Raw genomic sequence first — 27,253 nt, forward strand, 5'->3', positions numbered from 1 at the left:
GTCTAACTAAATGGCCTAACGGGTAATTTTGATAAGAAGTCACTGCCCCACCCTTTACCTAAGAAGGTCTCTAGTCTTAGGAGATGAGCTAAAACCTTCTTTCCATTAACTCGCCAAAAGAATGGGGTATAGAGGTGACCTCCCTTAAAATCTCCTAATAGACTTAGAGTCCTGCATTATGCCTGGTTTAATGCCAAATGCACTGGATTTTAAGTCACTTTGGTACATCAAATCTAGTTTTCCTACTTCATACTTGTCAGACTAGGGGAGAATTATTAGACCTGAGACTTATTCTCCTCATCTATAAATTGTATATCGGTATAAATATACAATCTGCATTATGTAATCTATATAAATAAAGTAAATAAATCTATGTAAATAAAGAGGTAGCTATGTAGAATATAGTAGATGGAACACTGGAACTGGAGTCAGTGAGTTCAAATCTAGCCTCAGGCACTTATTAGCCTGAGTAAATGTAAAGTAAAATAGATTTAATAGTAGTAGAATAACACTCACTTTCTGGGGTAATTGAGTTAATATTTGTAAAGTATTTAGCACAGTGCTTGGCACATAGAGGGCACTTAGTGCTCCCTTCCTTCCCTTAGCCTTTCTCCTTCCTTTCTCCCTTTCTCAGTCCTTTCTTCCTCCCTCATTTCCTTCCTTCCTTCTCCCTTCTTTCCCTTTCTTTCCCTTCTTCCCTCCCCTCCTCTTTTCTGTAAAATAAAAAGATTGAGCCAGATGATCCTTAAAACCCCTTCCAGCTCTAAATTCTAAGATTCCAGGTTAAAGGAAGCCATGCATTCTACTCAGGAACCTTGTTTCCCTATCAGTTCTCCTCAGCACAGTAAGGTTCTAATATAGTAAAAACTAAACTGTTCATGAATTGTCCCAGGACCAGAGTTGTGGAGCAAGAAAGGAAAATCTCTGTCACCAGCTTAGCAGTATTTACCCAGCTTTTGTCAATCCAATCTAGGAAAGGATGTAATATACTCAATCTCCACAGAAAGAAATTTAAGATTTCTAGTTTTGTCTTCACAAGTGTGTGAATGCAAGGGAAGTTACGATAAAAGTATTTGAAGAGAACTGCTGCTTCTGAATGACCTGTTACAATTTAAGATTGCTCTGACCTCCTTCTCACTCATCTGACCTTTTCTCTCTCCAGTTTTTTTTTTTTTTTTAATATCTCCCTGCAATCTCTCCTTTGGTTTGATCTCTCTGCCTCATGTCTCTCCCTATATCAATTCATCATCCACACTGCTTCAAAAGGGATTTTCCTGATTATGTCCCTCTCTACCCCCCATCTTAATAAACTCCAGGTTTCCTATTACTTCTAGGATCAAATATTACCTCTTGTTTGGCATTTAAAGTCCTGAACAACCTCGCCACTTTCTCCCTCTCCAATCTTATTATTTATCAGTCCCCTCCAAAGTCTTGAAGATCCAGTTATAATGTCTTACTGCATTCTCCCACCTCTGTGCCTTTACCCTAGCTAACCATCATGCTTGCTCTGCTTCCTGGTCTCATGTTTCCACAGGATTCAGTGCCCCATCTTCTGCAGAAGGCAATTTTCTTTTTCTGTTAGCCACCTGTGCTTCCCTATGTATGTATGTAGGTATGTATATATACATATATGTGTACCTACATATATATAGAGAGATATGTATATATAGATATATGTGCACATATCTATCTTTCCCATTAGAATGCATCATTTAGTCCAACTCCCTAAACCCTAATTTTACAGATGAAGCTAAGGTCCCACCCTAGTAGATAATAGCAGAACAATGATAGGAATACAAGTCTTCTGATATCCAAATACAACGATTTCCCCATTACATCATAACTCCTCCCCCTTACTTCTACCTCTATCCCCCAATTTTCAAAAATGCACCACAGAGTTTATTCCAGAGATGGGGATGTAGGGTAGGGGAGAAGGCAGGAAGGGCAGAGAGCTGGGAGGAGTGGGATGATGGCATAGAATCCTCTTGTACCCTCTTCAGATCTTCCCAAGATCTTCATATTTTTGCACAAGAAGCCTAATACTGCAGTGGCTGTTTCAGAGGCCTATGCCCTTCTCATGCTTCTTCCTAGTCTTACGGCAAGACTTGTGAAAAAAGTCCTGGAATTTCTGAAAAGTTATGGGTCTAGTTCTGGTTGATGAAACACAGGATCTAAAGGTTCTTTCTCAAATCATTTCCTTCTGTTAGGCAGGCCCCTATCTGTCTCACCTTGACCATCTCACAGGCAGCATATACCCAAGAGCAAAATCTCTTCTCTCCCCCCTCTCCGCCCATGCAGCAAGGCTGGTCTGGCATTAGAATATATCAGAAATCATCATTTCTGAGATAGGTTCTGCCTTTCCTCCTTGCTCTTGCCTACAGCAGTGTGTATGTAAAGGACTGGATATCCATCACCTGAATGTAAATTATTTAGAGTCTATATGCTGAGTCACTCTCCAGAGGACAAATATTGTCCAAATAAATAATTAATTTAGCTAGCTGCAGTCCATTCCCAAGGTTGGTGCTGAATCTGGAATACTAATTGCATTTCCTGCCAGCTGTTCCAGAATAGTACTCTCTAAAGATATAACACAGCCCTTTGTCCATGGTAGGTGCACAAATTTCATTTATGTTTCAGCTTCATTCCTCTAGGCAAAAAGAAACAGAGAAACATATCTCTCTTCCCCTAGATATGGAAACATATCTAGGGGATTATTTGCCCCTAAAATCCTTAGATGGAGGTGAAAAGAAAAATGCAAGGAATGAGCCAAGCTTTCAATAGACAACAGCAGGATTCTGCAGTTGTTCAATAGTTTTTCTTGATACTTCTTTCCTCTGCTTTTCTCAACCCACCCAGCTTTGTGTACTCCACAGAAGCCTGAAGGTACCAAGGTAACAGGAACCAAGCCAACAAGCTGCATAGTCTACACAGACGTGGGAAAAGAAAAGCTCTCTGGCCACCACGAACAGCCCCGCTAGAAATCCCAAAGACAGCAGCTCCAAGACTAGAATGCAATTTTGGTGTGATTTGCAAATAAACTAAACCGCCAGTTTCTCCATTTCTCTTCCTGCAAAACAGGCAAAAGAGTACTCTCAAGCAGTAGGGAATATAAGATTGTTCTCAATTAGGGAGCTATGCAAATGATGTATTGAAAAAGCGTGTTGATAAAATAAAAACCAGAGCAATAATCCCTCTGTAAAGTGGACTCCTGGATTCTTCAGGCCAAGTTACAAATCCACTGCTGTAGAGAGGCAGGGGCTGCCTAATTTCTCAGTGCCTCCTTGGAACTTCAGGTTGTTGCACCTCCCTTTTACACGCACTCTTTACACAAATTGTGTAATGGTTACCTCCCTACTATACACAAACTCTATCTTTGGATTTCTCTCGGCCTCTAGCCGGGTGTCCTGCACACAGTGTGCAGCTTAATTTTAAGCTAGCATCAGTCACTTGGGCTGCTCAAAAAGTGTAGAGGATCAGGAAGTTTCTTAAACTCGGTGACCTTGGTGGGGTGGGTGGGAATCCCAGTTTGCACTTATTGAGAGGTAGTTACAAATAGCTTTCTGCAGAGGGTGGCCGATCCTGGCCTGGCCTGTTACAGCACCGATTCTTTTAAAGACCTGCCTAATGCGCTGATGGTGGGGGTGGGGTGGGGGTGAAACCGTGCTTTCTATCCAGATGCTGCTATCTGGAACTAGGAATGTCAAAACGCCTCCAAGAATTTTCTCCTCCAGCTATCTTTACGCGGTGGGAGATTGGAGGGCGGGGTGAAGGCGCGAGCCCGGGGCCTCCCCGCACGCGGGCCTTTTATTCCGTGGCTTAGACGGCTTCCGAAAACCCTTTCCCGGTTTAGGTGTCCTTGGACGCTGCCCGCTTCTAGAGGGTGGTGCGCGCGCGCGGGTGCGTGGGTATATGTGCGCGCGCGGGTGCGTGGGTATATGTGCGCGCGCACGCACAGTGCCGAAACCCAAGAAATTATAACTTGTGGAAAACAAGGGGCTTTTTGGGTTTTTTTTTTTTTGAACAGTGGGGTTAAAAAGCACTCTCCGTTTTAATTTTAGTCTGCTGGAATCCCCGCAAGGGGCATTAAGGATGCCGGGGCCCACGGCCAAGTTCCCCACGCCACCCACCTGCCCCCTGAACTACGTCGCTAAGGAAGCTTTACGCTTCTTTCAGGGGAATGGAAAAGCTGAGGAACACTTTCGTGTTTTTCCGGGCCTTCGTTCCAACCGGGGTTCTGACGCTTCTCGGACCCCCAGGAATCTTCCAACACCTCAGGCCAAATCCGGGCGGAGAACGCCCGCCGGCGCTCCCGGGTTAGGCCAAGCTCCGGCTCGGAGGCCGTCTCCCCCCGCCTCCGGTTGCCCTGGGCCACGCGACTCTACACAAACAGTCTCCAAGAGGGGCGCGGCCTCGGCCGCCGTCCCCGGAGGAGCCTCTGGCACCCTGAAACAGAGCCCCAGCACCCGCCCGCTCCACCCTTCAGCGCGCCTCCCGCTGCAGTGCGGCGGTTACTAAGACGCTAGCCACTATCAACCAATAGCGTGAGGCTTTCGGCGGCCTCGCCTGAGTCGGCCAATGAAAAGATAAATCAATCATTTGAAACAGCCAGTGGAGGATACACTGCGGCGCGAGGGGAGGCGTCCTGATAGGCAGACGTAAGCCCATCCTCCACCAATAAAGAAGGGGAATTGCCAGAAAGGCGGGAGTTGAATCCTTAGATTGACAAGGTTAGAACCAATAGTATATGAAAACATATGGCCTCGTTCTAGTTATCCAATAAATGGCGAGAGGAGGCGGGTGCTTGTGGCTATATAAGAGTTCGGCAAACGTCGGTTGCAGCAGTCTGCGCGCCCGATCTTTTTCCGCTTCTGTTTGTGTTTCTCTCAGTTGCCGCAGCCGTTACCATGAGGGAGATCGTGCACCTCCAGGCCGGGCAATGCGGCAACCAGATCGGCGCAAAGGTGAGCGGCAGTGGTCTGGGGGGGAAGGCTCTCGGGACCTTGGCGCCGGCCCTGGGGATTGCTGAGGGCGGCGGCACCGGGAAAGATGGCGCCGGGAGGCTCGGGGCCACCTCCGCATTGCGGAGAAGGGACTCTGCAGCGTCTCGGGTCCGCTTGAAGAGAATGCCAAGGGGGAGGCGCTGCGTGGGATGGGGGTGGGGGTTCGCGGTCCCCGAGCTGCCCCGGCTTCTTAAGCTTCCGGGCCCAGCCCTGGGTGAGGCCCCTGGGGAAAGCGGGGCGGGGATGGAGGCGAGGGGAGGGAAGAGCAGGACGGGGACTTGGCCTGGGCCTCCTCGCCCGCGCGGAGCCCGCCCGGGGCGTGGCCGGCTCCGCCCTCCGCAGCGCCGCACCGGCTTGCACCGCCTAGCCGGCGTCGGTGACTCAGGTCTGGCTCTGCTTGATTGACCCGTCCGTGTCTTCCAGTTCTGGGAGGTGATCAGTGACGAACATGGCATCGACCCCACCGGAACCTACCATGGCGACAGCGACCTGCAGCTGGAGAGGATCAACGTCTACTACAATGAAGCCACCGGTAGGTAGCCTAAGCCTTGGAGCTCCCCCTCCTCTTTGGCCCTTTTTGTCCTGCTTTTCGCACCGATTGCCAAGGGCTGGGCCTTTGCTTTTCCCGGGGCTGCCTTGCTCATCAAGCCTCTGACTAATGTCTTCTCTTTCCAGGTGGGAAATATGTGCCCCGAGCAGTCCTGGTCGATCTTGAGCCTGGAACAATGGACTCTGTCCGCTCTGGACCTTTCGGACAGATTTTCAGGCCAGACAACTTTGTCTTTGGTAAGCAGTTTTTAATATATTTTTTAAAAATTCCTTCCTCTATTTAATTAAGCTATTAAAGCCCCTTTGGGGAGCTGCTGGGTGTAGTCCTATCTTTTGATCTTCAGTTCAGGTTATTTGGGGAGAGAGGAGTTGGCACTGGTTTCCTGGCACCTGGCAACAAGCAGCATGACTCAAGTCTCTTCTCATCTCCCTCATACTCCCCCTTCCTTTGCATTTAAAGAAGTCATAGAATATTAATACTAGAAGAGATTGTAAAAAAGAATTCAGTTTCTCTCTTATGCTGGATGAAAATTTTAGGGGTCTTTGAAATGCCAGTATTAGCTTGACAGCTGGATCTGTCGGGTGTTTCTCTAGCACTTTGATATGGGCACTTCTGGTTGAGGAAGCATAGGGTCTTGGGGTTCTTTACATCAATAGGCATCTTATTGAGATGCTTATTAAAGAGATTGAGGAAACTGGTTTCATTGTACCTTAACTCTTGTGTTGGGGGAGTGGGAGTGGTCTTTTGACCTAATGTGTCATGTCAGTAGTTGCTTCATCACCAAATTGTTATTTTTATTATTGTTTTTATCATTTAAAGTGATGTTTAACCATATTGATGTAAAGTGGTTTTTTAATTGTTAAGTTTTAACATTGTTTAAGTTTTAAATTGTTAATTTTAATTTTTAATTGTTAAGAATTGAAACCCTGATATTACTTGGGATATATCTTGAGAGGTAGAGTTGGGGGTGTGGGAGGGATGTTGTGAAAGAGCTGTGGATACTAGAATGGTCTTAATAGCCATTGATCTTGAAAGGAATGATTTATCATTTCTTTCTTTCAGGCCAGAGTGGTGCTGGAAACAACTGGGCTAAAGGCCATTACACAGAAGGTGCGGAACTGGTTGACTCAGTATTAGATGTTGTAAGAAAAGAAGCGGAAAGTTGTGACTGTCTCCAGGGCTTCCAGCTGACGCACTCTCTGGGTGGTGGGACTGGGTCTGGGATGGGTACTCTCTTAATCAGCAAGATCCGAGAAGAGTACCCAGACAGAATCATGAACACTTTCAGCGTTGTACCCTCCCCCAAGGTATCGGACACTGTAGTAGAGCCCTACAATGCAACCCTCTCAGTACACCAGCTTGTAGAAAACACAGATGAAACCTATTGTATTGATAACGAAGCCCTCTATGATATCTGTTTCAGAACCCTGAAACTGACCACTCCCACATATGGTGACCTGAACCACCTGGTGTCAGCGACCATGAGTGGTGTCACCACCTGCTTACGTTTCCCAGGGCAGCTTAATGCTGACTTGCGTAAGCTGGCAGTGAACATGGTCCCCTTTCCCCGTCTGCACTTCTTTATGCCTGGCTTTGCTCCACTGACTAGCCGTGGTAGCCAGCAGTACCGTGCTTTAACTGTGCCAGAGCTCACCCAGCAGATGTTTGATGCAAAGAACATGATGGCTGCTTGTGACCCGAGGCATGGGCGCTATCTTACGGTGGCAGCCGTGTTCAGAGGCCGTATGTCCATGAAGGAGGTAGATGAGCAAATGCTCAATGTTCAAAACAAGAACAGCAGTTACTTTGTTGAATGGATCCCCAACAATGTGAAAACGGCCGTTTGTGACATCCCACCCCGGGGCCTGAAAATGTCTGCCACCTTCATTGGTAACAGTACTGCCATCCAAGAGCTCTTTAAACGCATTTCTGAGCAGTTTACAGCCATGTTTCGCAGAAAGGCTTTCTTACACTGGTATACTGGAGAGGGCATGGATGAAATGGAATTCACTGAAGCAGAAAGCAACATGAATGATTTGGTTTCTGAGTATCAGCAGTATCAGGATGCCACAGCTGAGGAGGAGGGAGAATTTGAGGAGGAGGCTGAAGAGGAGGTGGCATAAAGCTGTGCATCAGTTACTCTGTAAATTATGTTGAAAGCTGTATGAACTCTTTTTATTCACTCACAAACTTGTTTTTCTGATCTTCATGTCTCGCGTTCTGCACTTGCTGTTTTCCTGTTCTTTGACATCAAAATGCTGTACAGATAACACCATTAAAGCATTTTTCGTAGTGCATTGTTTCGTCTCTTCTGTTCATTTCGATAAGCTTTGCGAGTACTGCTGCCAAATGTTAAACCATAAGTCTCTCTCAAAGCTGTAAAAGAGCAGAATATGGACTTGAAGAGATGATTTGTGAAATGTTGGGCTTCCTAGAACAAAATGAGTTTCTGTGGCTCTCTGTTTTAATTGCCTGGGAATTACCCTAATAAAATGGCTGCTTTCCCTTTAGGGGAGATACTGAAATGGTCATTAGTGGTGAATAAATAAGCTTTTAGCTAATGGCAACTAGACCTACATTTCTTTGAAGATTTTAAAAGCCTTGTTTTAAAATTTACACAAGGTTACCATGGGCCTTAATTGGCTTGCAAAGTTTTTGTCTTTGGCTTCCAGTACTTAAGTCAATGCCATAGTTTGCCATCAAGATTTTGAATTAGTTTTGAATTGTAGCCTACGTTTGTTAGCCACATGTAAATTTGCAGCCACCTGCAAGTTTGTACCTGCCTTTTCTTGTCTGTTACTGACACCAAAAAACTTAGTGGGTTCCAAGCTTGAGTTACAAGTAAGGATCACTTTACAATAAACCTAAATCTGATTATATTGAGTGACTAACTACCTGAGTCATGCTAAATTTTTGGAAACCTATATTCTAAAGACTAATATATTAATGCCAGTCAGATATTTAGTATACTGATGAGCAAAACTGCTTGGCCCTGCAGGGGTAATCTAAACCACATTAGGATTAATGAGAATCAGTTTAAATACCACACAGATCAGTGCAAACACCACAGCTAAGGATATTAAAAAGTTTTTTTGTTCTCCAAGGAAGGTCTAGGGGGCTATATCTGGTATTCAAGTAAAGAAAATGGTTTTAAAAGCTATCGGGTAATACTGGGAAGGTGCCTAGATCAAATTTTTCCTTTAGCCTTTTTATAAAATTACCTTTAATACTTCCAACTACTAATAGGCACAAGTTACTGCTCTTATATAACTTATTTTTCTCAAAACACTTGTCATTTTAGGTATAACTTACATACTTGGTATGAATCCTGTGTAGAACGGTATCAGTCCTTGTCTGTGGTAAACTTTGGTGTCTGGCCAGTGTTGTTTTGGTAGTCTCTCTCCAAGGGCGTAAACAGGGTTTCTTATTAAAAACTGGGAAAATATTCTTTGTTACTTGCAAATGCAGAGGCTTTTCTGCGCATTAATAACTATTAAAGAAAGCCAACATAATTAAGCTTAACTTGCCTGTCTTTTGATAAATTGTGTTTTCTGGCTTTGTGTAAATGATAATTTGACATTAACGTTTCTTTTTTACTCCCAAGGCTTATTGGTGCCAGATTCCTATCAGTCTGAGGAAACAACTAAAAAGGCAGCCCATGGAATGCTCTCACCCATTCTGGCTGCAGTACATTTGATGTTTATCAGGTTGGAATCTCGCCATCCTGCCAAATGGGAGGACAATCAAGAGTGGTGCTTAGGCCCCATTGTTAGTGGGCACCAGGTGCCTGATGGTGTCAGATGATGCAAGGCCTCTAAGAATTAAGTTTCTGTTCAGGTGCCATCTAGGAAGCACAGTCATCCTCTAGAATTTAGAAAAGGAGGGTGGGAATGGTACAGAAGTAAGGGCTTGTTAGTCCTACAGAATCAGGTGAATGAATTAGCTGGGAAGAGGAAGGAAAGGGGGATGGGTGCTTGTCTTATGCCATCAGGATTGAAGACTTGGGGGAAAGGAGCAACGATGTGAAACATGTCAGCTTCTACTTCTGATGTTAGGCTCTACAGTCTCTTTGTTTTGGGTGCCCTAGTTCATGTCCTGTCTACCTAGTACAGGCCATGTTCTAATCAACCTTTGACCCTGGCAGGGAATCAGTAAAGTTGTATTTCTCCTCCCCCCCTCCCAGGTTCTCCTACACTTTAATGCTCTCCTTCCTCAATTCCACATATTACCCCCCTTTACTTCTCTGCTACACCTTAACAATTTCCTCCCCACCAGGGTGGAATCTTGTCTAGGATCTCAAAATTAGAAAGTTTTTCCTCTCCCTGTTGTCTTTAGGGGAACATTTAGAGGCGAAGCAACACTCAGCAACTCCCTGACGGGTGTTTTTGCAACCTCTGCAGTAACTGACATTTCAGAAAATGTTTTAACTTAGCTAAAGTTTTATTGCTCAAACTCATTGGGGAGGAGGAAGGGCACACTAGCTTTTCCATCTCTGAGAATGGTGAGAAAATAAGATCTTTTAAACATATTCCTTAAATTTAGAGTCTTCCAAGGCAGCTTAAACTTGTTATTCTAGCTGCTTTCTCATCCATGAACTAGCTTCAGATTGAGAGCAGGAAATATCAAAATAAATGGCAGAGTTTTTAGTACCATTCCATTTAAAAGTATCCCCTAACTTTCCAAAAAAGAGGTTCCATGTGCTTGCTGAAACCAGTGCTTTTTTTTTTTTTTTTTGAGGCAATTGGGGTTAAGTGACTTCCTCAGAGTCACACAAGCTACTAAGTGTTAAGCATTAAATGTCTGAGGCCTGATTTGAGCGTGGGTCTTCCTAACTCCAGAACCAGTGTTCTATCCAGTGTGCTACCTAGCTCTCACCCCTCCTCCCCAGTGCTTAGTCTCTAAGGAGACTAGCATTCCCACAATTGTATCACTGACACAAATGGGGGGAGGGAGATTGTGCTTAAGTGTGTTAAGTTCTCAGGGAGACCTGCAGGGAGCTCGAGGTCCAGAGGGAAATGCACTTGCAGTCCCTTGTCACTCTTCAAAGCTGTTTGCTTTTGTCTTGGACAATTTTTCCCATCTTTTGTTTTGCCATTTTCTTGTTCTCAGAACCTTAAGTCTCTACTTATCCCCTCATTTAACAGAGTGGCACTACAAGGAGCTCAGTGATTCTCAACTAGGTCTAATTTACCTGATTTCTATCAAATTCGTCCATGGCCTGCTGGACGCCATCTCGATAATTTACTCCCATCACCCAAGTGAATCGTGGTATGAACCCAGCATAGCCTGTGCAGGGCAGATGAGAGAATATCACTAATTCAGAGAATATTGAACAGGAAAAACCAATTTCACTTTAGCAACTGACTGAAATGTCTTTTAACTTGCTTGAGGGGTTTAAAATTTATGTTTCCTACTAGCTGTATTCTGCCCTGTGATTCTTGACCCATTAGTACTCCCCTCCCCTCCCCCCGTGTGGCAGGACAATGGTATGAAAGGAGTGAAGGACTTGTTTTTGGCCCTAATTCATATCTCAAGGGCTTAGCCCAGTGCCTGGCACATAGAAAGTCCTTAATAATTGCTTGCTGACTGTCTAGGAGTCAGGAGACTAGGGTTTGAGTCCTGGCTTTGCCATTTGCCAGCTGTATGACCTTGCGCAACTTTAAACTTTCTGAGCCTCAGTTTCCTTAGCTGTAAGACCAGAATATTCCCACTATTCACCTCACAGGCTTCTGTGAGGAGGAAATGTATGTGAAGATGTGTAAACTACTGTGAGGATGAAGTATGTTTGTTGGTAAGCTTCAGTGCTCTCTGATAGAATGCTAGGGACATGTACAGGAGAAACAGGAGTGGAAGGTTTTGTGCAGCTATCGCTTTCCCTGTTGTACACAGTTAGCCCCTTGGCCCTTTAGGCAGGGGTCTGAGCATCTCTCTCAACATAGCTGTCACAGTCCTGTGAAGGAATCTGTCTTCAGTGTCATGACTCTCGGGAGCCAGGCAAGCAGGCAGGTGTGCACGGGTGACCTCCACATAACCATCAGGCAGGGTTTGGCTTCCTTCTGGACCACTTTCATCTTCCTCGAGTCATCTCTCTCCCTTTCATTTACTGGCATAGTTTTGAACTCTGGGTTTCCACGGAGCCAAAGTAATATGTCACCAGTATGACAGCAGACTTTGTATCTTGCCTGTCTCTACAGTGTGAGAAAGGAGGTATCTGGGGCCTATGCTTCTGGTCTGTTCCAGGTGTCTGGAGTTCCTTCGAGGTCCCTCTGATTACCTCTGATGGCAGAGGCTTGGAGGGCACGGGAGCAATGGGCTAAGTGGAGGCAAAGCTGAAGCCCTGAAGGAATGAATGCCAAGGGAGAGAAAAAAATCTAGCTTAGAATCAGACTTTGAAAGGATCTTAAAGATCAGATAAACAAATACCTCATTTTACAGGTAAGACACTGGAGGCCCAGAGAGGTGAAGGTACTTGCCCATAAAGTCTCAATGAGTTTGTGGCAGAACCAGGACTGAAACCCAGTCATGGCTTCTGGGCTCCGGCCACCCACCCGAGATGGCTTTGTGCTGGATCAGGTTGGGCGTGTATAGCTTGGGAAGCTTCTCAAACCTGCCGACATCTAGTGCATCCGTCTGGGGTGGCGGAAGGGGCTCGACATCTTTCCGGGGTTGGTACAACTAGAACAAGGAGGACGAAGCTCGAGTCACCTCCTGAGCTGGTGGAGCGGCCATGCTGTCCAGCCCCGCCCCCACCTCGGGCCACTGAGTGCTGACAGGGAGCCAACCCGTGGTACCTGGGGGTAGAGAGGAGCTTTGGGGAGAGGGGGTGGGGAGCTTCTCCACCCTTCCTTTCCATATGCCAGTCGTAAACCTGGATGTCCAACTTCAGGTTCGAGGGCCTTCTTGCCCGGTGGACATAGTGGATAGGGCACAGCCTCCCCATCGGTGCCTGTGGAAAGCTTGTGCCGATTGCTGTCCGGCACAGGAGAGCCGTGCTGCTCCAGCTCCGGGAGCACGTCGTGTCCTCTGGTCTCAAAGTCCTTAGAGGGCTGGAGTCCTAAGCAGACGGAGGTGAAAAAATGTCAGTGGTTAGAGAGCACCAGAGCTGGGCACAGGCAGGCAGGAAGTGCCCGGCTCGGCTTCTTACCTGTGTAATGGGAGCTGTAGGGCTGGTCTGCATCGATCTGCTCATGGGATGTTTTATCATGACCATGATCCTCAATGACCTTGGGTTTGCTGAGCGGTGCCAACACCGAACATGGGCTTTTATTTACTGTTGGGTCCGTCAGCACCTGGGCAGTGGTCCGGCCATACGTGTATCCCACCTGGTATCGTAGTTGGGGATAGAAGCCGGCATAGCTAGGGGTAAAGGGAGGTAGTCAGTGGAACGAAGGGAGACGGGGGGGGGGGGGGGGGGGGGGAAACACAACGGTTTCCCAAGGGAACTCAATTCAAACGTCAAAGCCCTTAGACGGGCATGATTCCCCTCTGTGGGGAGAGGAAATGAGTTCCAGATTTGGGAGAAGAGAATAGCAGTCAATACAAGGATCTCATTCATTCTAAGACATTGGGGAAGATTATGCGTCAGAAAGAGCTTAAAGTGGACTAGGGAAGGCAGGGTGAAGTTACTGTGTGGGGGGTACCTCCCCAGAACCTTTCCCAGGGCTTCTCAGCCATATTACTGCTCTGTGGTAGTCTAGTTTCCCTGTCTTCCTGAATGCTTATCAGCCAGTCCCTGACCCACCCCCACCCAACCTTATCCCCTCTCCCCAGGTTTCTAAACTTCCTAAAATTCCCCACCAGGCATTTCCCTGGTCCAGGGCACCCCCATCCTCCAACCTCCAAACTCCTAGGCCTTCTGGCCTTAACCCCAGTACTTAAACAGAGGCCGTGACGGAATTCTCACCCAGGAATATAGTGTGGCTCCGGTGTGAAAAGGCTGTGATTCTTAGTTGCTATCATTGTAACCCCAGTAAATCCTGAACTGGGGGCAGCTTGGCCAGGACATCAGACTCTTCTCCTCAGAGGAAATTGTTACCTGGACAACCATTGTGAAGAGATGGTACCAAGGCCAGAAATAATTTCTAAAAGCCTGATGCTCCCTTTCCCTTACCCCAGATACTCAAGACTTGGTCCTGGACCTCCCAGGTGTGCTGTTTTAGCCTTTATGCCTACTTTGAGGGCCCCCTGCCTTCGTCTTAGCCCCCAATTTTCCATAGCCACCTGAAAACTCAAAATTTGATTTTTTTCCCCCCTTTCCTGCTTGATTTCTCCTTGTACCAGGCTAAGGAATCACAAATCTCATAATAACTTTGGTCAGAGATTAATTAGGTAGAACCTCTACCTCCATCCAACATACCCCTATCTTTCTTGCTCATTTACCACATGGTTTCTATCTCAAAGTCAAACCTCTGACTAGTGGGAAATGTACGGTATCTTGGTAGATTACATCTATTTCTATCTAGCAATAATTTAGGTTTTGTGATCAAGGATCTGCCATAATCAAGTCATTCATTCCTCCAAGAAGTCATCCTTTGACTGTTCTGCTCCATTCTTAACTCAACTTTTTCTGGATTTTCTTGCCACCATCGCTTACTATATACAGCATAGTATCATGTATTGTTTTGTGTTTCACATTGTGGTTTTGGCAAACATTTTGCTATTATCATTGCAAGAGCACTAGATTTCCAATCATATCCTGGGCACAAACTCTTGATGCTTATGATGATGACGTCAGGCAAATCACTCTAGTAGGCTTCAGTTTCATCTGTTAAAACAATGGAATTGGCCCATTAATATTTAAATTCTATGATGCTATACTTAAATTTTAAGCCCCCAATAGGCAGAAGACTGTGGGGTTTTTTTTGTTTTTGTTTTTTGCCAAAGAGATATATTTTGGTGCTTTGCAATCAGCAAACTAATCTGGTTTTGTTTTGTCCCCTTTTCTCAATACCCATCCTTATGTTAAAAAGACAAATGAGTATGGTTTAGGTTTTTTTCAGTCATCTAATATTTTTATAATTTTTTTTATTATAGCTTTTTATATACAAGATATATGCATGGGTAATTTTTCAGGATTGACAATTGCAAAACCTTTTTGTTCCAACTTTTCCCCTCCTTCTCCTTCCCCCCTCCCCCAGATGGCAGGTAGACCAATACATGTTAAATATGTTAAAGTATAAGTTAAATATATGTATACATGTCCAAACAGTTATTTTGCTGTACAAAAAGAATTGGACTTTGAAATAGTGTACAATTAACCTGTGAAGGAAATCAGAAATGCAGGCGGACAAAAATAGAGGGATTGGGAATTCTATGTAGTGGTTCATAGTCATCTCCCAGAGTTCTTTCGCTGGGCGTAGCTGGTTCAGTTCATTACTGCTCTATTGGAACTGATTTGGTTCATCTCATTGTTGAATAGGGCCACGTCCATCAGAATTGATCGTCACATAGTATTGCTGAAGTATATAATGATCTCCTGCTCCTGCTCATTTCACTCAGCATCAGTTCATGTAAGTCTCTCCAGGCCTTTCTGAAATCATCCTGCTGGTCATTTCTTACAGAACAGTAATATTCCATAATATTCATATACCGCAATTTATTCAGGCATTCTCCAGTTGTTGGGCATCCACTCAATTTCCAGTTTCTGGCCACTGCAAAGGAGCTACCACAAACATTCCTGCACATACAGGTCCCTTTCCCTTCTTTAAAATCCAAATGAGTATGTTTTAATGGTGTTTTATTTTTCCAAATACATGCAAAGATAGTTTTCAGCATTCACTTTCACAAGACCTTGTGCTCAAAATTTTTCTCTCTTCCTTCCTCCCCACTCCCCAAGACAGCAAGCAATATGATATAGGTTAAATGTATGCAATTGTTCTAAATATATTTTCATATTCATCATGCTCTGCAAAAAAAAAAAAAAATGGCTCAAAAGGGAAAAAATGTGAGGAAAAAAAGAAAAGCAAACAACAACAAAAAGGTAAAATACTATGCTTTGATCCACATTCAGTCTTCTTCTTAGTTTTCTCTCTGGATACTGATGGCATTTCATATCCTAAGTCTGTTGGAATTGCTTTGAATCATCTCATTGTTGAAAAGAGCCACCTCCAGCACAGTTGGTCATCACATAATCATCTTGTTACTGTGTACAGTGTTCTCCTGGTTCTGCTTACTTCATTCATTATGAGTTCTTCTCTTCCCAGGCCTTTCTGAAATCATCCTGCTGGTCGTTTCTTATAGAACAATACTATTCCATAGCATTCATACACCGTAACTTATTTAGCCATTCCCCAACTGATAGGCATCCACTCAATTTCCAGTTCCTTGATACTATAAACAGGGCTGCCACAAACATTTTTTGCACATGTGGATCCATTTCTCTCTTTTATAATCTCTTTAGAATGCAGACTCAGTAAAAACACTGCTGGATCAAAGGGTTTGCATGATTTTATAACACTTTAGGCATAATTCCAAATCGCTCTCCAGAATGGTTGGTTCATTTCACAACTCCAACAACAATGCATTAGTGTCTCAGTTTTCCCACTTCACCTCCAATATTCATCATTATTTTTTCCTGTCATCTTAACCAATCTGAGAGGTGTACCTCAGAATGAGTTAAACATTTTTTCATCTGACTAGAAGTGGCTTTAATTTCTATATCTGAGAATTGTCTGTTTATATCCTTTGACTATCATTTAGGGAATGGCTTGTATTCTTATAAATTTGAGTCAATTCTCCATATATTTTAGAAATGAGGCTTTTATCAGAAACACTGACTGTAAATATTTTTTCCCAGCTCCCTGCTTCCCTTCTAATCTTGGCTGCATTGATTTTGTTTGTGGAAAACAAAATTTAAATAATTTTGAATTTCATAATGTTCTCTAGTCAGAAGACCATCTTAATTTCCTGCTTTTCCCCCATAATGTAGCCAAGTACACACAACAATAGACATTTGGTTCCTCAATCTGTTTAAGCCCCCTAAGTTTCTTCTGCCCTGCCCTGCTTTGTAAGACACTGAATGAATTATTGCCCGTAGCAGAGATCCTTCTTGACCAATGAGGTATGTCTCATCTCTAATGACCCTGGGGTCCAAAGGAAAGCCTGGTGTGTATAAGGCCAGGAAGAAGGACAAAAGACTTTTCATTCAGAGATAGTCTCTGAACCAGTGAAATATATTGGTCAAGATTGTCTTTCTTTATGTCACAAAGGACAAAAAGAGAAATAGAAACATGTAATAGGCTAGATTGGGGTGTCATTAAGGGTGCCACCTAGTGAGCCTCCCCCCCCAAAAAAAGACCTCTCTTCCTTTTTACTTTTCTCTCTCATTTCCAATTATCCAGGTTACCGAATCCTCCAGTCTTCCGGGAACCCTCCTGGGCACACATTTCTCTAGAGAGAGAGAAAGGTGTTAACCCTGACCTAGAATTTTTGCTATGAGCCAAGGAGTTTGGGGAGTCAGGAATTCAGGGCTTCAGAAAAAGGGCAGTGAATGAACAAGAAAACAACATAGAAAAAGAAAAAAATAGATGAATATTAGGTCCAGGAAGAGGTGAGAACTCATTACAAGGACCTTATTCACCCCCAACCATAGGATGATGAGCCTAGGAAGTAAGGTATAATCTGTTAGGTAATTTTGGGATCCTATGAAGCATTGTACTCCTGAGCTAGAAAAACCTTAATGATGAGAGGACTAGCTCTGATTTGGATTGTTCAGCTTCTTCCACAAATACACACCCAAGTACCTGGATTTCAACCACCTTCTTCATCTCATTCTCTCCAGAACCAGAAGAACACCCTTCCCCCATTCTTCACCATGGCAACAACTAGAAGGTCCTTGTGATGTGACCATGATGTCTGGCCTGGAGAAAGTCTAGACTAGCCAACACAGAGAACACAATATTTAAATTGGAAAAAGATGAATTTTGACCAGAAGGCTGTGAAGTTTTTGGCAAATTTTTATATGAATGGAGGTCAACATTGGACCCATGGTGGTATACAGACAAAGCAGCCAGTACCTCCCAGCAGCGGGTAATTGGCCCCAGATTCGGGAGAAGATCGAGGGCCATTGGGAAGGTGATGAGGAATGGAAATGAGAGATAGAGGTCTTTGAAGAATCAAAGATCAAGGAAATTGAGGAAAAGTGGGGTTCAGAAAACTGTTATGGAAAAAATTGGGGTATTATATGGAGTTCTGATGAAGATGGGGGGAATGGATAGGAAATAAGGATTGATTGGGCCTAGAAATTAAGTTATGGTTGGAATTGGAAAAAAGTAAAAAGGATTGATATTATTAATACTGCACATTTATAAAGCATTTTAAGGGATGTATGGTTAAAGCTGACCTAGGGTCATGGATTGATGGTCCCCAGAGAGGGAGTGGGATGGAATGGGGCTTAGAAAGAGAAAGGGGGCATAGTTATGGATGTTGAAGTTCTGTTTTTGTATTATCTATCCTGTCCCTTGGACAGGAAGAAGTTGTCTGGGATCCATCAAGTCCTATCTGCCCATCCCCATTTAGAAAGATGGGAGTCTATGAAACATCCAGTGCCCCAGGATCTTCAAAAAATTCCTCTGGAGGTAACCAGCCTGTTACAGGATCCACATCTTTGCCGGGTCAGGAATATAAAAGAACTCAGTAAGTGCCGAGCTATGTGGAATGGAGGTGGGGTAGGAGGAATGGACAGCAGCCCTATTTCCAGGTCTGACACTAGTTCAGTTCTAATAGTGTGGGGGGCTCAGGGTATGTCGTCTGAACAGTTCATCCATTAACCCAGAGGTAGAATTGGGAGGAAGGTAGCCCCAAGTACACAAACGCATAATACACACACACACATATATATATATATATATATATATATATGTATATAAAATATATGTTTATATATAATATATGTATATGTGTGTGCATTGGAAAGGGAGAGGGGGAGGAGCCCCTGTGAAACTCAGTTCCATCTCCTGTGCTAGCTCTAGAAAGACGACCTCCGATCCTGATAGACATGGATGTTCCGGGGCCCACCCAGTACTCTGCACCTGATGTGAGCATCCGGGAGTCTACACCACATCCTCACTACAGCATTAGCTGCAAGACACCCACTCGGGGTATGGCCCCCCTTCCCATTCCCAAATCATTTTTCCCCTCCTGAGCAATTCACCCATCTCAAGACATAACTTGTTTTCATCCCTAAACCTTTTGCATGTGGGAAAGGAAAAAAATGGCGTGCCCTCAGCTGGAGAATAGGGAATTGAGTGACATTATAGATAGGAAAAGAAAAAGAGCTTTATTCCAAATGTATCATCTGATAACTTCCAATCCAATCAAATAAGTAGCTTTTGAGTTCCTGTTTATGCAAAGGTACTTTACTGAGCACTGTTAATACACAGATAAAATGGAGAACAAACCTCTCATGTCAAGAAAGGTTTCCCAAAGGGGTGGTCTATGAGTGAGCCTTGGGGGAAAAGCTAGAGATCTTTAGAAAAAGTGGTGAGGAGCAATTGTATTGGGAGTAATGTAGGAATTTTTTTTTTTTTTTTTTGCTCAGGGAATAACCAGGACTCAGAAATGGTAGATGGGATGCCATATAGAGTAGGCAGTCTAGTTTGGCTGGGAGAGTGAGATTGTAATGTGCAATGGGTCACTTAACTCCGATTGCCTTGCCAAAAGAGAGAGACAGAGACAGAGACAGACAGAGACAGAGGAAGACAAACAGATACACAGAGAGACAGAGAGAAACAGAGAGAGACAGAAAAACAGAGACAGAAGGAAAAAGGAAAGTGGAGAGGGGGGGGGGGGGAGAGGAAATAAAAATAAGTATGAGGAATGATGAAAATGCTAACTCTGGTTTAGAAAAATAAGCTGAGGCCACAGTGTGTGAAGGGCTTTAAATGAGTTTGTATTTTAGAGATGTCTAATGGTAACATCAAAGGTTATTGACCTGTAGAATGACACAGAATGATTTGGGAAGGTTATTTGGCAGCTGGAAAGGAGAAGGGAAAGCCAGGAGTCCAATGAAAAGACTGCTACAAATCCAGGCAAGAGAGAATGAGAATCTACATTAGTCTAGTGACCCTAGGAGTAGAGAGAAGTGGAATGATTCAGGGGATGTCACCAATGTAAAATCAACAATAGTTAGCAACTGATTGGATATGGTGATAAGGAATGGAAGGAAGATGGTGTCAAAGTTGTGAAACTGGGTGACTGGAAGCAAGTGCCCTTAAATTGTATGGAGGAGTAGGTTCAAGTGGTAGTAACGAAGGTCCATTTTTGAATATTTGAAATTTGACACTGGACCATTGTAGAAATTTGAGACTAAATAAGGAAAAAGATTAGGATTGAATATACTCATTTGAAAATCATCTGCAAAGGTTGATAATTGAACTATGGAAATGGGTATGTAGGGAGAAGGGCAGAGTCTTTGGCTATGTCCATGCAAAGAGAGTGGGTGAGATTGGAATAAGAGTAATCAGCTAGGTTAGAGAATAATCAGTTAAGTGACGTGGAAACATCTGGAAGTGAGCATGAGTGAGAATAGTGATCGACACTGTGAAAAACTGCAAAGTGGTCAAGAAGGATGAGGACTGGGGCAGCTAGGTAACGCACTGAATAGAGCCCCAGCTCTGAAGTCAGGAGGACCTGAGTTCAAATCTGGCCTCAGACACTTAACACTTCCTAGCTGTGTGACTCTGGGCAAGTCACTTAACCCCAATTGCCCCAGAAAAAAAGAGGAAGAAGAAGAAAAAGGAGAGAGAGAGGAACTAAAAATAAAAAGGCTGAGGGCTGATGACAATGTCAGTTCTTTTTCATTGGTCACCTTGGAAGACTAGTTTCATTTGGAGGGGTAGGCAAAGTTGGAGACCAGATTGCAAGAAGTAAGTGGGAGGAAAAAAAATAGAAGCAACAAGGGGAGATTACTTTTTTTAGATATTTAGCTGTGAACTCCAGGAAAGAGACTACAGAAATTTCCTTTTTCAACTTGAACTTTTGCTTGTACAACATACTAGTTAATGGTTGCTCTGTGGAGGAGGGGGGCAGCGAGAGTAGGAAGAGGTATTGCCTTTATTCCCTCCACCAGCACCAGCTGCCCATGACAGAATCGTGGGCATGTCTGATGAGGAAGAGCCTTGGGCAGGAGAGTGGTAGAACAGGATCTGAGTTGTGAAAGTTGGTGGGAATGGGAAAAAACCAGAACTTAGCCCAGCACCTCCGACCGAAGAGATGTGAGGGGATATGATATGTGTGTGAGGGTGTGTAGGGGGAGGTAACAGAAAGGCACAGATGCTGGCCCATCTGTGGTTTTCTCCCTCTCCCGGCCTATATGTATAACCCTCACCTCTTGTTCTTGCTACTGGGTGGGAGCTTACTGTGACCACCCCCAGTACCAGGAAGACGCCTCCTCATTTCCTGCTTCTTTCAAAGTTCTCTAGTCCTGGCTCTCCCCTGAGGTGGACCTCCCTTGAGGAGGCCATGGGCCAACTGGGCCCAGGACCTGCAGTGACCAAGAGTTAAGGTCCCTTGGAACCCTCCTTGGAGGAGGGGGCAGCTCCCTACACCCTCTCCCATCCCTACCACTGTGCACAGGTACCTATCTCTTTCCCTGTTCAGAGGTTTAGATTGTCCCTGCCCCTGCCCCTTCCTGGTCCCAGCATGGCTGAGAAGCAGCCAGGGTGGTGGGCCTGGGGGAAAGGAAAGGACCGGTATTCACATCTGCCAGAGGAGCTGGAAATGTCGATTCTTCACCCTAGGCCCTTCCCCTGTCACCACCCATTTGGTCTTGCCTGCTTGCCCCCCCCCCCTGGTTCCCACCCTCCTCCCTGCCTCCCTCCCCAGCCCCTGCCTCCTGCCTTCTCTGGGATCTTCTTGACTCCCAACATGCCCTGCAGATGGTGGTGGTCGCAGGGCATGGCAAACAACCTGGTTCCAGAGTGAAAGCCCCTTCACACAGAAGGCAGATTTCGTCAAGGAGCAGAAGGTACACATGACCTTTTTTTCCCCTTCTCAGGCCTGGCCCCAGACCCCTGGTTGTACCTTGGACTCTGGTTCTACCCTGGCCCAGCCTCTAGGTCTTTGCTTTGTCCCGTGGTTCTGTACTAAGATCAATGGACTCATTCTCCCAGGTCTTGGCCTAGTTCCCAAACCGGAGACTAGAGGGATTCTTGGCAGCGTGTGTGGGCCCAACAGTATGGGATGCTCCCCTGTGCAGGTGGAAGGCAGGTAGAGGGAAAAGTGGGGGTGCAGGGGCTCAGACTTCTCTGTGCACAGCTTCAGCCCCAGCACCCATTCTGTTGACCCTTTGTACCCTATCTGGACACCTCTACAGTGGCCATCTCCATTCCACTACACACAGCCCTGCAGTCTGGGACCCCTGCAGCCCAGCCGACCCAGCTTCCCTGCCTATAGCTTTGGCCACAAGAGGCTGAATACCAAGGCCAGTAAGTGCAGCCCCCTGCTGTCCCAGGACCCCATCCAATAACCCCCCATCATTCTGGTCTGGGGTGGTAGAGGGTGGAGGTTGGGGAAAAGGGGATATACAGGGAAATTAATGCTTTTCCTTCCAGGTCACTCATTATGCTTTATTCCCACAGAGGAAACTCGGCCCAGCCCCAACACCTACAATGTTCTCCCAGGCTTTCAGCTTAAAGGACCTCGATCTCCTGCTTTCTCAATGAGCCGGTCCCAGACCTTCAACAGTTGGATCAGTCCTGGTAAGGAGAAGGGTATGCAGTGTAGTCCCCAGGATGAGGAGGAAGTTCTCTGGGGAACCAGTGGTCTGGGGAAGGTCTTAGAATTCAAGTGAGTAATGAGCAATCTGTGAATGAGAAGGGGAAGAGAGCTTTAAAGACTAAGAAACAGAATTGAAATCTGTGGGGGGCAATGAAGGGGAGTTGGGAAGACCTCTGAACACCAAATGGAGAGGGTTTCTGGGGCAGAAATAGGAGGCTGGGAATGGAGCTTTAATGTTCTAGTGGGAAGACTGGGGTCTCTGGGTCCAAAAAGAGAGTTTCCAAGACTCACAAAGAAGATGGAACCTTGGGAAGAATTAGGATTTCTGGAGAGTGGGACCTGAGAATGTAGAAAGAAGGTGTGTTGGGGCTAATCAGAGGGTGGCCAGGTTCAAAGTTGGGGGGTTGGGATTCTGGCATCAGTTCTCCTCCTCCTTATAGCTCATACTCCAGGGCCAGCTGCATACTATGTTGAAGATTCCTACAACTCCCGATTCCCGTCAACCCCTGGAGTTCTCATCCAGGGGGAGCGCAGGCCTAAGCGACATGAGACCGGGCCCTTCTGCACCCTCTAGACCCTGGAACCTCAGGGCCTTCAAAGCGCTCTTGAACCTGGATCCCCCAGTGGCCTGTACTATACATTAGAACTTGGGACTCCCAGGGCCATGGGCTGCTCGATAGAACTCAAAGGTTACAAATTCTCCCTGGGTTTCTTCCGATCCTCTGAAACCAGAGGCCTCTGTCTCAGAGCCCCAGGCTTGTCCCCAGCCCAGGCTCCTTGCCTCTCTTGTTATACAGTTATACATTTTTTTTTTCCTAGATTCTCTATTCCATTCATGGTTTCTATTCCACACACAGACATTCGAAACACACACGACATTCAGAACAGAGTACATAATAACGCTCCCAGTATTATGAGCAAAACTCACACAATTATAAATGTAATATAATACATGAGAACACAAAGTCCTGGGGGCTACTTCCTCCTCACTTTCTCTCTTAGCTCTTTTGCTATTTTATTCTATCTCTATATTTGTTTTTCTCTCTGTCCTACTCTAGCCTTGATCTGTTTCTAAAGCTGAGGGCAGCAGTCTTTCAGGGCTTCAGACCCTCACTGAAGAGCAAAGCTGGGCAACTGCCCCAAAAGATGCTCTAGAACCAAGGAGAGATGGCACAAAGGGGGAGTGGGGCAGGCTTCAGCCAAAGCCAGCTGTCAACACTCTACACTTGGAGGTGCTTTTTTATGTGAGCTAGGTCCAGCCCAAGGCTAAGGTCTTTATATTTCCCAGTAGCAGATACTAGATCTTTTATCTTTAAGAAATCATTCCCTTTCTCCCCTCATGTGATATGGAGTCCTTTTAGTTCAGGAGACAGGTCTCAGGGGAAGGTCAATCAGTTTGGTCCTGGCCTCTGGGCATCCTTAAGTGCTATTTTTGGCTTGGCAAGATTCAAGAGTAATCTCCAAACCCCTCGGGGTCCCAGGATGGGTAAATCGGGCTTGGGTTTGCCTAAAGTAAAGGGGAGACCTCTGGCTGAGGGAGTTAGTTGGTAGAAGTTCTGAGCTTTGTGTTAGTGTGTATGCTGTTTGTGTCCAATATTGAGTAAAACACACACCTATCCCCCCAAACTCTCCCTCAGGCATTATGGGATTGCGCTGTCCATAGCCCCTTTTAACATTGGCCTAGCCCAGAAAGCTCTGAAATTGACCCAAAAGGCATAGTGTTGGGTGAAAGCTTTGCTCTCAGCTAACCCAGTCTAGATTTCTTCTAAGGAGTTGTTAGGGTTGGTCTGAGCCAGAGGCCTGCTTGGAGCTTATTCTGTGGGCAAGAGCCTCCACAGCCCCTACAAGTCCCGGTTCTCCTTTCTCCAGACTTTGGTGGTCTGCACTATCCTATCTGGCCCTGCCTGCCCTCAGCTGGGGCTGCTGCTGTGTGCTGGGATCAGGAGTGTTCTGGCTTCCTTGGGGTTGAGTAGGTGGCTGATTTTGAAGCACTTGATTTCCGGAACCACTTGATCCCCTCCCACCCTGCATGGTGCCTGCAGGGGCCATGACCATCATTCTCATGCTCCAAGGGAAAAAAGGCAAAGTGGACATACCTGGGAGAAATGACATCAAATTTTAAACATGAAATAATCTTTTCCATTTTGGTTTGAACAAGTCATCCTCAGCGAAACCATGACAATGCATTCTGTACTTATCAACTAAGGGGTTAATGGGAGTCAGTTGCATTGTTTATAAAAAAGACAGGGAGGAACTTTTCAGAGGCTCAAAATTCTTTATTTGGGCTAATGTGTATCCCCTGATAAGTGATGCTTATAGTGACCATTGCATCATAGATTTTGAGCCAGAAGGAGCCTCAGACCATGCAGTCCAATCATTTTACCAAAAAGAAAACAGGCTCAGAGAGATGGTGATTTCAATTACATTAAAGCAGAAGAATTGGGATTTGAGCTCAGCTTGTCAGACACCAGATCCAACATTCTTAACTCCAGATATATGCTTGAGGTTCAAGAGCTGATCCTAGAGTTACAAAAGAGTGATCCCATTCCCCACACCACTGTTTTAAGAGAACCTTGTCTACAATGCTATAGAACTCTTAGGAAATCATCTACTCTTACTGTGGGAAAGGTCATCTAGTTCAGTCCCCTGCATGAGGCAGGACTCCCCTCTCCAATTCCCAGGGAATGGTAACCCAGGCTTTCCCTGAAGACCTTCAGTCCATTCCACTTTTGCTCCTCTGTAATTACTAAGTTTTTCTTTGCCTTGATTTTTCCATTTGTTTTTGTAATGCCTTCTGAAGACCAAGCAGAATCAAGTGAATCCCAGTTCCACATGGCAATCTTAAGAGATTTGAATGCGGGTCCTCCCTTGCTATTGCCTCTCTTCATAGCTTCAGGTTTCTTCACCTTCAGGGTCCCCTTCCTCTGGATGGGTCTTTTTTTGGCCTGGGCAGACTCTGGGCCCCACAGTCCCGTGTCCAAGCTCTCTGCATGTCTTTATTTCCTTCAGGAGGCTTCCTTACGGCCAGTCATTGCTCTTTCCAAGTTATTTTTGAAGAGTTCACCAAAACCTCTCCTACAAGGCTGAGGCTAGAATACCCTCATGTCTTACCTCAGCCTGAGATGCTTGCCTGTCTCCAGAAGTCATAGCTCCGCAATCCCATGTCAGTTCTTCCAAGTTGGGGCCTGAGGTCCCAAGGTCAACTCTGATCTTTTAGGGGACCAACAATCTAGTGTGACTCAGCCGGCCTGAAAAGCAGCCTCAATTTCCATAGCCCTGGTGTGGCCGGGGCAGCTGGCAGAGAGTCCTCAGGAGGCACTGTGCCTTTCCTAGCGGGGAGTTTGCAGGACTGTGCTCCCAGACCCTCTGTAAGCTGTGGGGTGACTTGGGTCATATGTTCATTCCTCTGCCAAGAGCTGCAGAAATAAGGGGGCAGGAACCACTTCGGGGTGGGACACTCAAGTTGGGGCCAGAGGCAGGTCCTAAGTGGATATAGGAGACTCTGGGAGCTTGACCAGAACCAGGCCTTAGAAACCTCTGGCCCCTTTCCAGCCTAAGCCTCCATGACTCCTGGATGACCTTAAAGGCTGATTCCCTCTACTTATTTCCTAGTTCCAGCTTAGTTTCTCCTTTGAGGTCAGCTCAGATTTAGCATGAACCTATGTGTTCCACTTGGAGAAGTGCTTTTATCTGATTCTCCTTGGGCTATAAATACTTCAGTGCAAGAATGAAGTCATCTTGGGAGTGGCTGGTATGGGGCCGGGAGGGGCCTGGCTTTGGCTCTCCTCATACAGGAACCCACATGAAGAAGCTAGAAAAGGTCTGGTGGGCAGAGAAGACCCAGGGCCTGGACTTAGGCGGTTGAGAGCTCCATGCAGAAGACCATCTCTCAGATGGATATGCAGATAATGCTACCCTGAGCTTCCCCATTCTGTTCCACAGTCAATCCTTTTACCCCACCACTCTCCTAACTTCCAGTCTGTCTGTCCCTGTGAGGGGTAGGGGGAGGGAGTGAGGGGGAGGGGAGGGAGAAAGCAGGGTATCTGGATCATTGTTATAGTGAGATGGCATCGTGGTAGTATGTATGTGTATATATATTACATACAATATATATACACACACATAATATATATATATATATATATATATATATATATATACACACACACACACATATAATATAGAGTAATAGCTAAAAATAGAGAATAGACTTGTGCTCAGGAAGACCTAAGCTCAAAGCTTGCCTCAGACAAGGGGCCTGGAAACACAGAAAGGTTCTGGTAGTGGACGGTCAAGCTGGAAAAAGTTCAGGGAAGCAAGACTGCAACCCTGTAAAATCTTGCCTGATCTCGGTGCGGGCCTCATCGTGGGACATGTTTCACCCCAGGATGGGCTGCCCCAGCCCCCTCTCCATTTCCCTTCCACCAAGACTGTCTAGTTACCCTGCCTCCCTCTGGGCCGCAGTTGACTCTCTTCAATGACTTCTTCTTGGCAGTGTGGAAAACTGTAAGTGCCATGCATCCATGCTCATACACTATGTATTTCATGCATCTGCACAAATATCTTCGTTTAAGATGCATTGGTGCTGTGATGGCTGGCCAAGGACAAGTTTTCTCCTTGTCTGTGGAAAAAAGAGGATGTCATACTCTTTCTCGTCTGGCCCCAGAGTTCTAGCATAAACATAGGAGAGACACAGAGAGATGGGTTGGGGGTAGGCAGAGAAAGGGAGAGCGAAAAAGGAGGGCAAGAAAGGAAAAAAGAGGGAGAGGAGAATATCAAGGAGAGCAGTAGAGCAGGAAGTTGTATGGATTCTGTCAATGAAGGAAGCAATGACTGAGCCCAGCAGATCAGCGAAAGTGATTGCCTGCCACTTTAGATGTAGGTACTGAAGGAGACAGTCTCCTTAGTGTCTAGAGATAAGAGATTCCTTCGAAGTTAGGAAAAACTGCCAGCGGTTGGATTGGAGTTAAACATTCTCTAGTTTACT

General features: G+C 45.5%; 3 protein-coding genes across 12 annotated transcripts; 2 read left to right on the forward strand and 1 right to left on the reverse strand.

Moving 5' to 3' along the window:
* The first annotated feature begins 4,385 nt into the window (after positions 1-4,385).
* TUBB4B (tubulin beta 4B class IVb) lies at positions 4,386-7,847 on the forward strand. Its single transcript, XM_003757536.3, has 4 exons — positions 4,386-4,961; positions 5,424-5,532; positions 5,676-5,786; positions 6,613-7,847. The coding sequence occupies exons 1-4, from the start codon at positions 4,905-4,907 to the stop codon at positions 7,671-7,673; spliced, it is 1,338 nt and encodes a 445-aa protein (XP_003757584.1). The 5' UTR covers positions 4,386-4,904; the 3' UTR covers positions 7,674-7,847.
* Positions 7,699-17,352, reverse strand: FAM166A (family with sequence similarity 166 member A). Of its 5 annotated transcripts, none has more exons than XM_031951914.1 (9): positions 17,292-17,352; positions 14,112-14,314; positions 13,454-13,585; positions 12,695-12,906; positions 12,342-12,604; positions 12,099-12,225; positions 10,742-10,836; positions 8,867-8,984; positions 7,699-7,926 (listed from the first exon to the last, which is right to left on the reverse strand). In XM_031951914.1, the coding sequence occupies exons 3-9, from the start codon at positions 13,507-13,509 to the stop codon at positions 7,826-7,828; spliced, it is 972 nt and encodes a 323-aa protein (XP_031807774.1). In that variant the 5' UTR covers positions 13,510-13,585; positions 14,112-14,314; positions 17,292-17,352; the 3' UTR covers positions 7,699-7,825. The 5 variants fall into 5 exon arrangements, 4 of the variants coding, with proteins under 4 accessions (XP_031807774.1, XP_031807773.1, XP_031807775.1 ...); XM_031951913.1 differs by having other exon boundaries at positions 17,284-17,338; XR_004231934.1 differs by having other exon boundaries at positions 7,738-7,926; positions 8,867-9,040; positions 17,284-17,338.
* Positions 16,411-26,387, forward strand: STPG3 (sperm-tail PG-rich repeat containing 3). 6 transcript variants are annotated; one of them, XM_031951917.1, is made up of 8 exons: positions 16,411-17,162; positions 17,330-17,577; positions 18,017-18,183; positions 18,513-18,647; positions 21,426-21,514; positions 21,863-21,974; positions 22,128-22,247; positions 22,707-24,129. In XM_031951917.1, the coding sequence occupies exons 2-8, from the start codon at positions 17,465-17,467 to the stop codon at positions 22,838-22,840; spliced, it is 870 nt and encodes a 289-aa protein (XP_031807777.1). In that variant the 5' UTR covers positions 16,411-17,162; positions 17,330-17,464; the 3' UTR covers positions 22,841-24,129. The 6 variants fall into 6 exon arrangements, with proteins under 6 accessions (XP_031807777.1, XP_031807778.1, XP_031807782.1 ...); XM_031951918.1 differs by having other exon boundaries at positions 16,411-17,098; XM_031951922.1 differs by lacking the exon at positions 16,411-17,162 and having other exon boundaries at positions 17,326-17,577; positions 18,067-18,125.
* The last annotated feature ends 866 nt before the right edge of the window (positions 26,388-27,253 follow it).

The sequence above is a fragment of the Sarcophilus harrisii genome, chromosome 2 (assembly GCF_902635505.1).
Source record: "Sarcophilus harrisii chromosome 2, mSarHar1.11, whole genome shotgun sequence".
Lineage (NCBI taxonomy): Eukaryota > Metazoa > Chordata > Mammalia > Dasyuromorphia > Dasyuridae > Sarcophilus > Sarcophilus harrisii.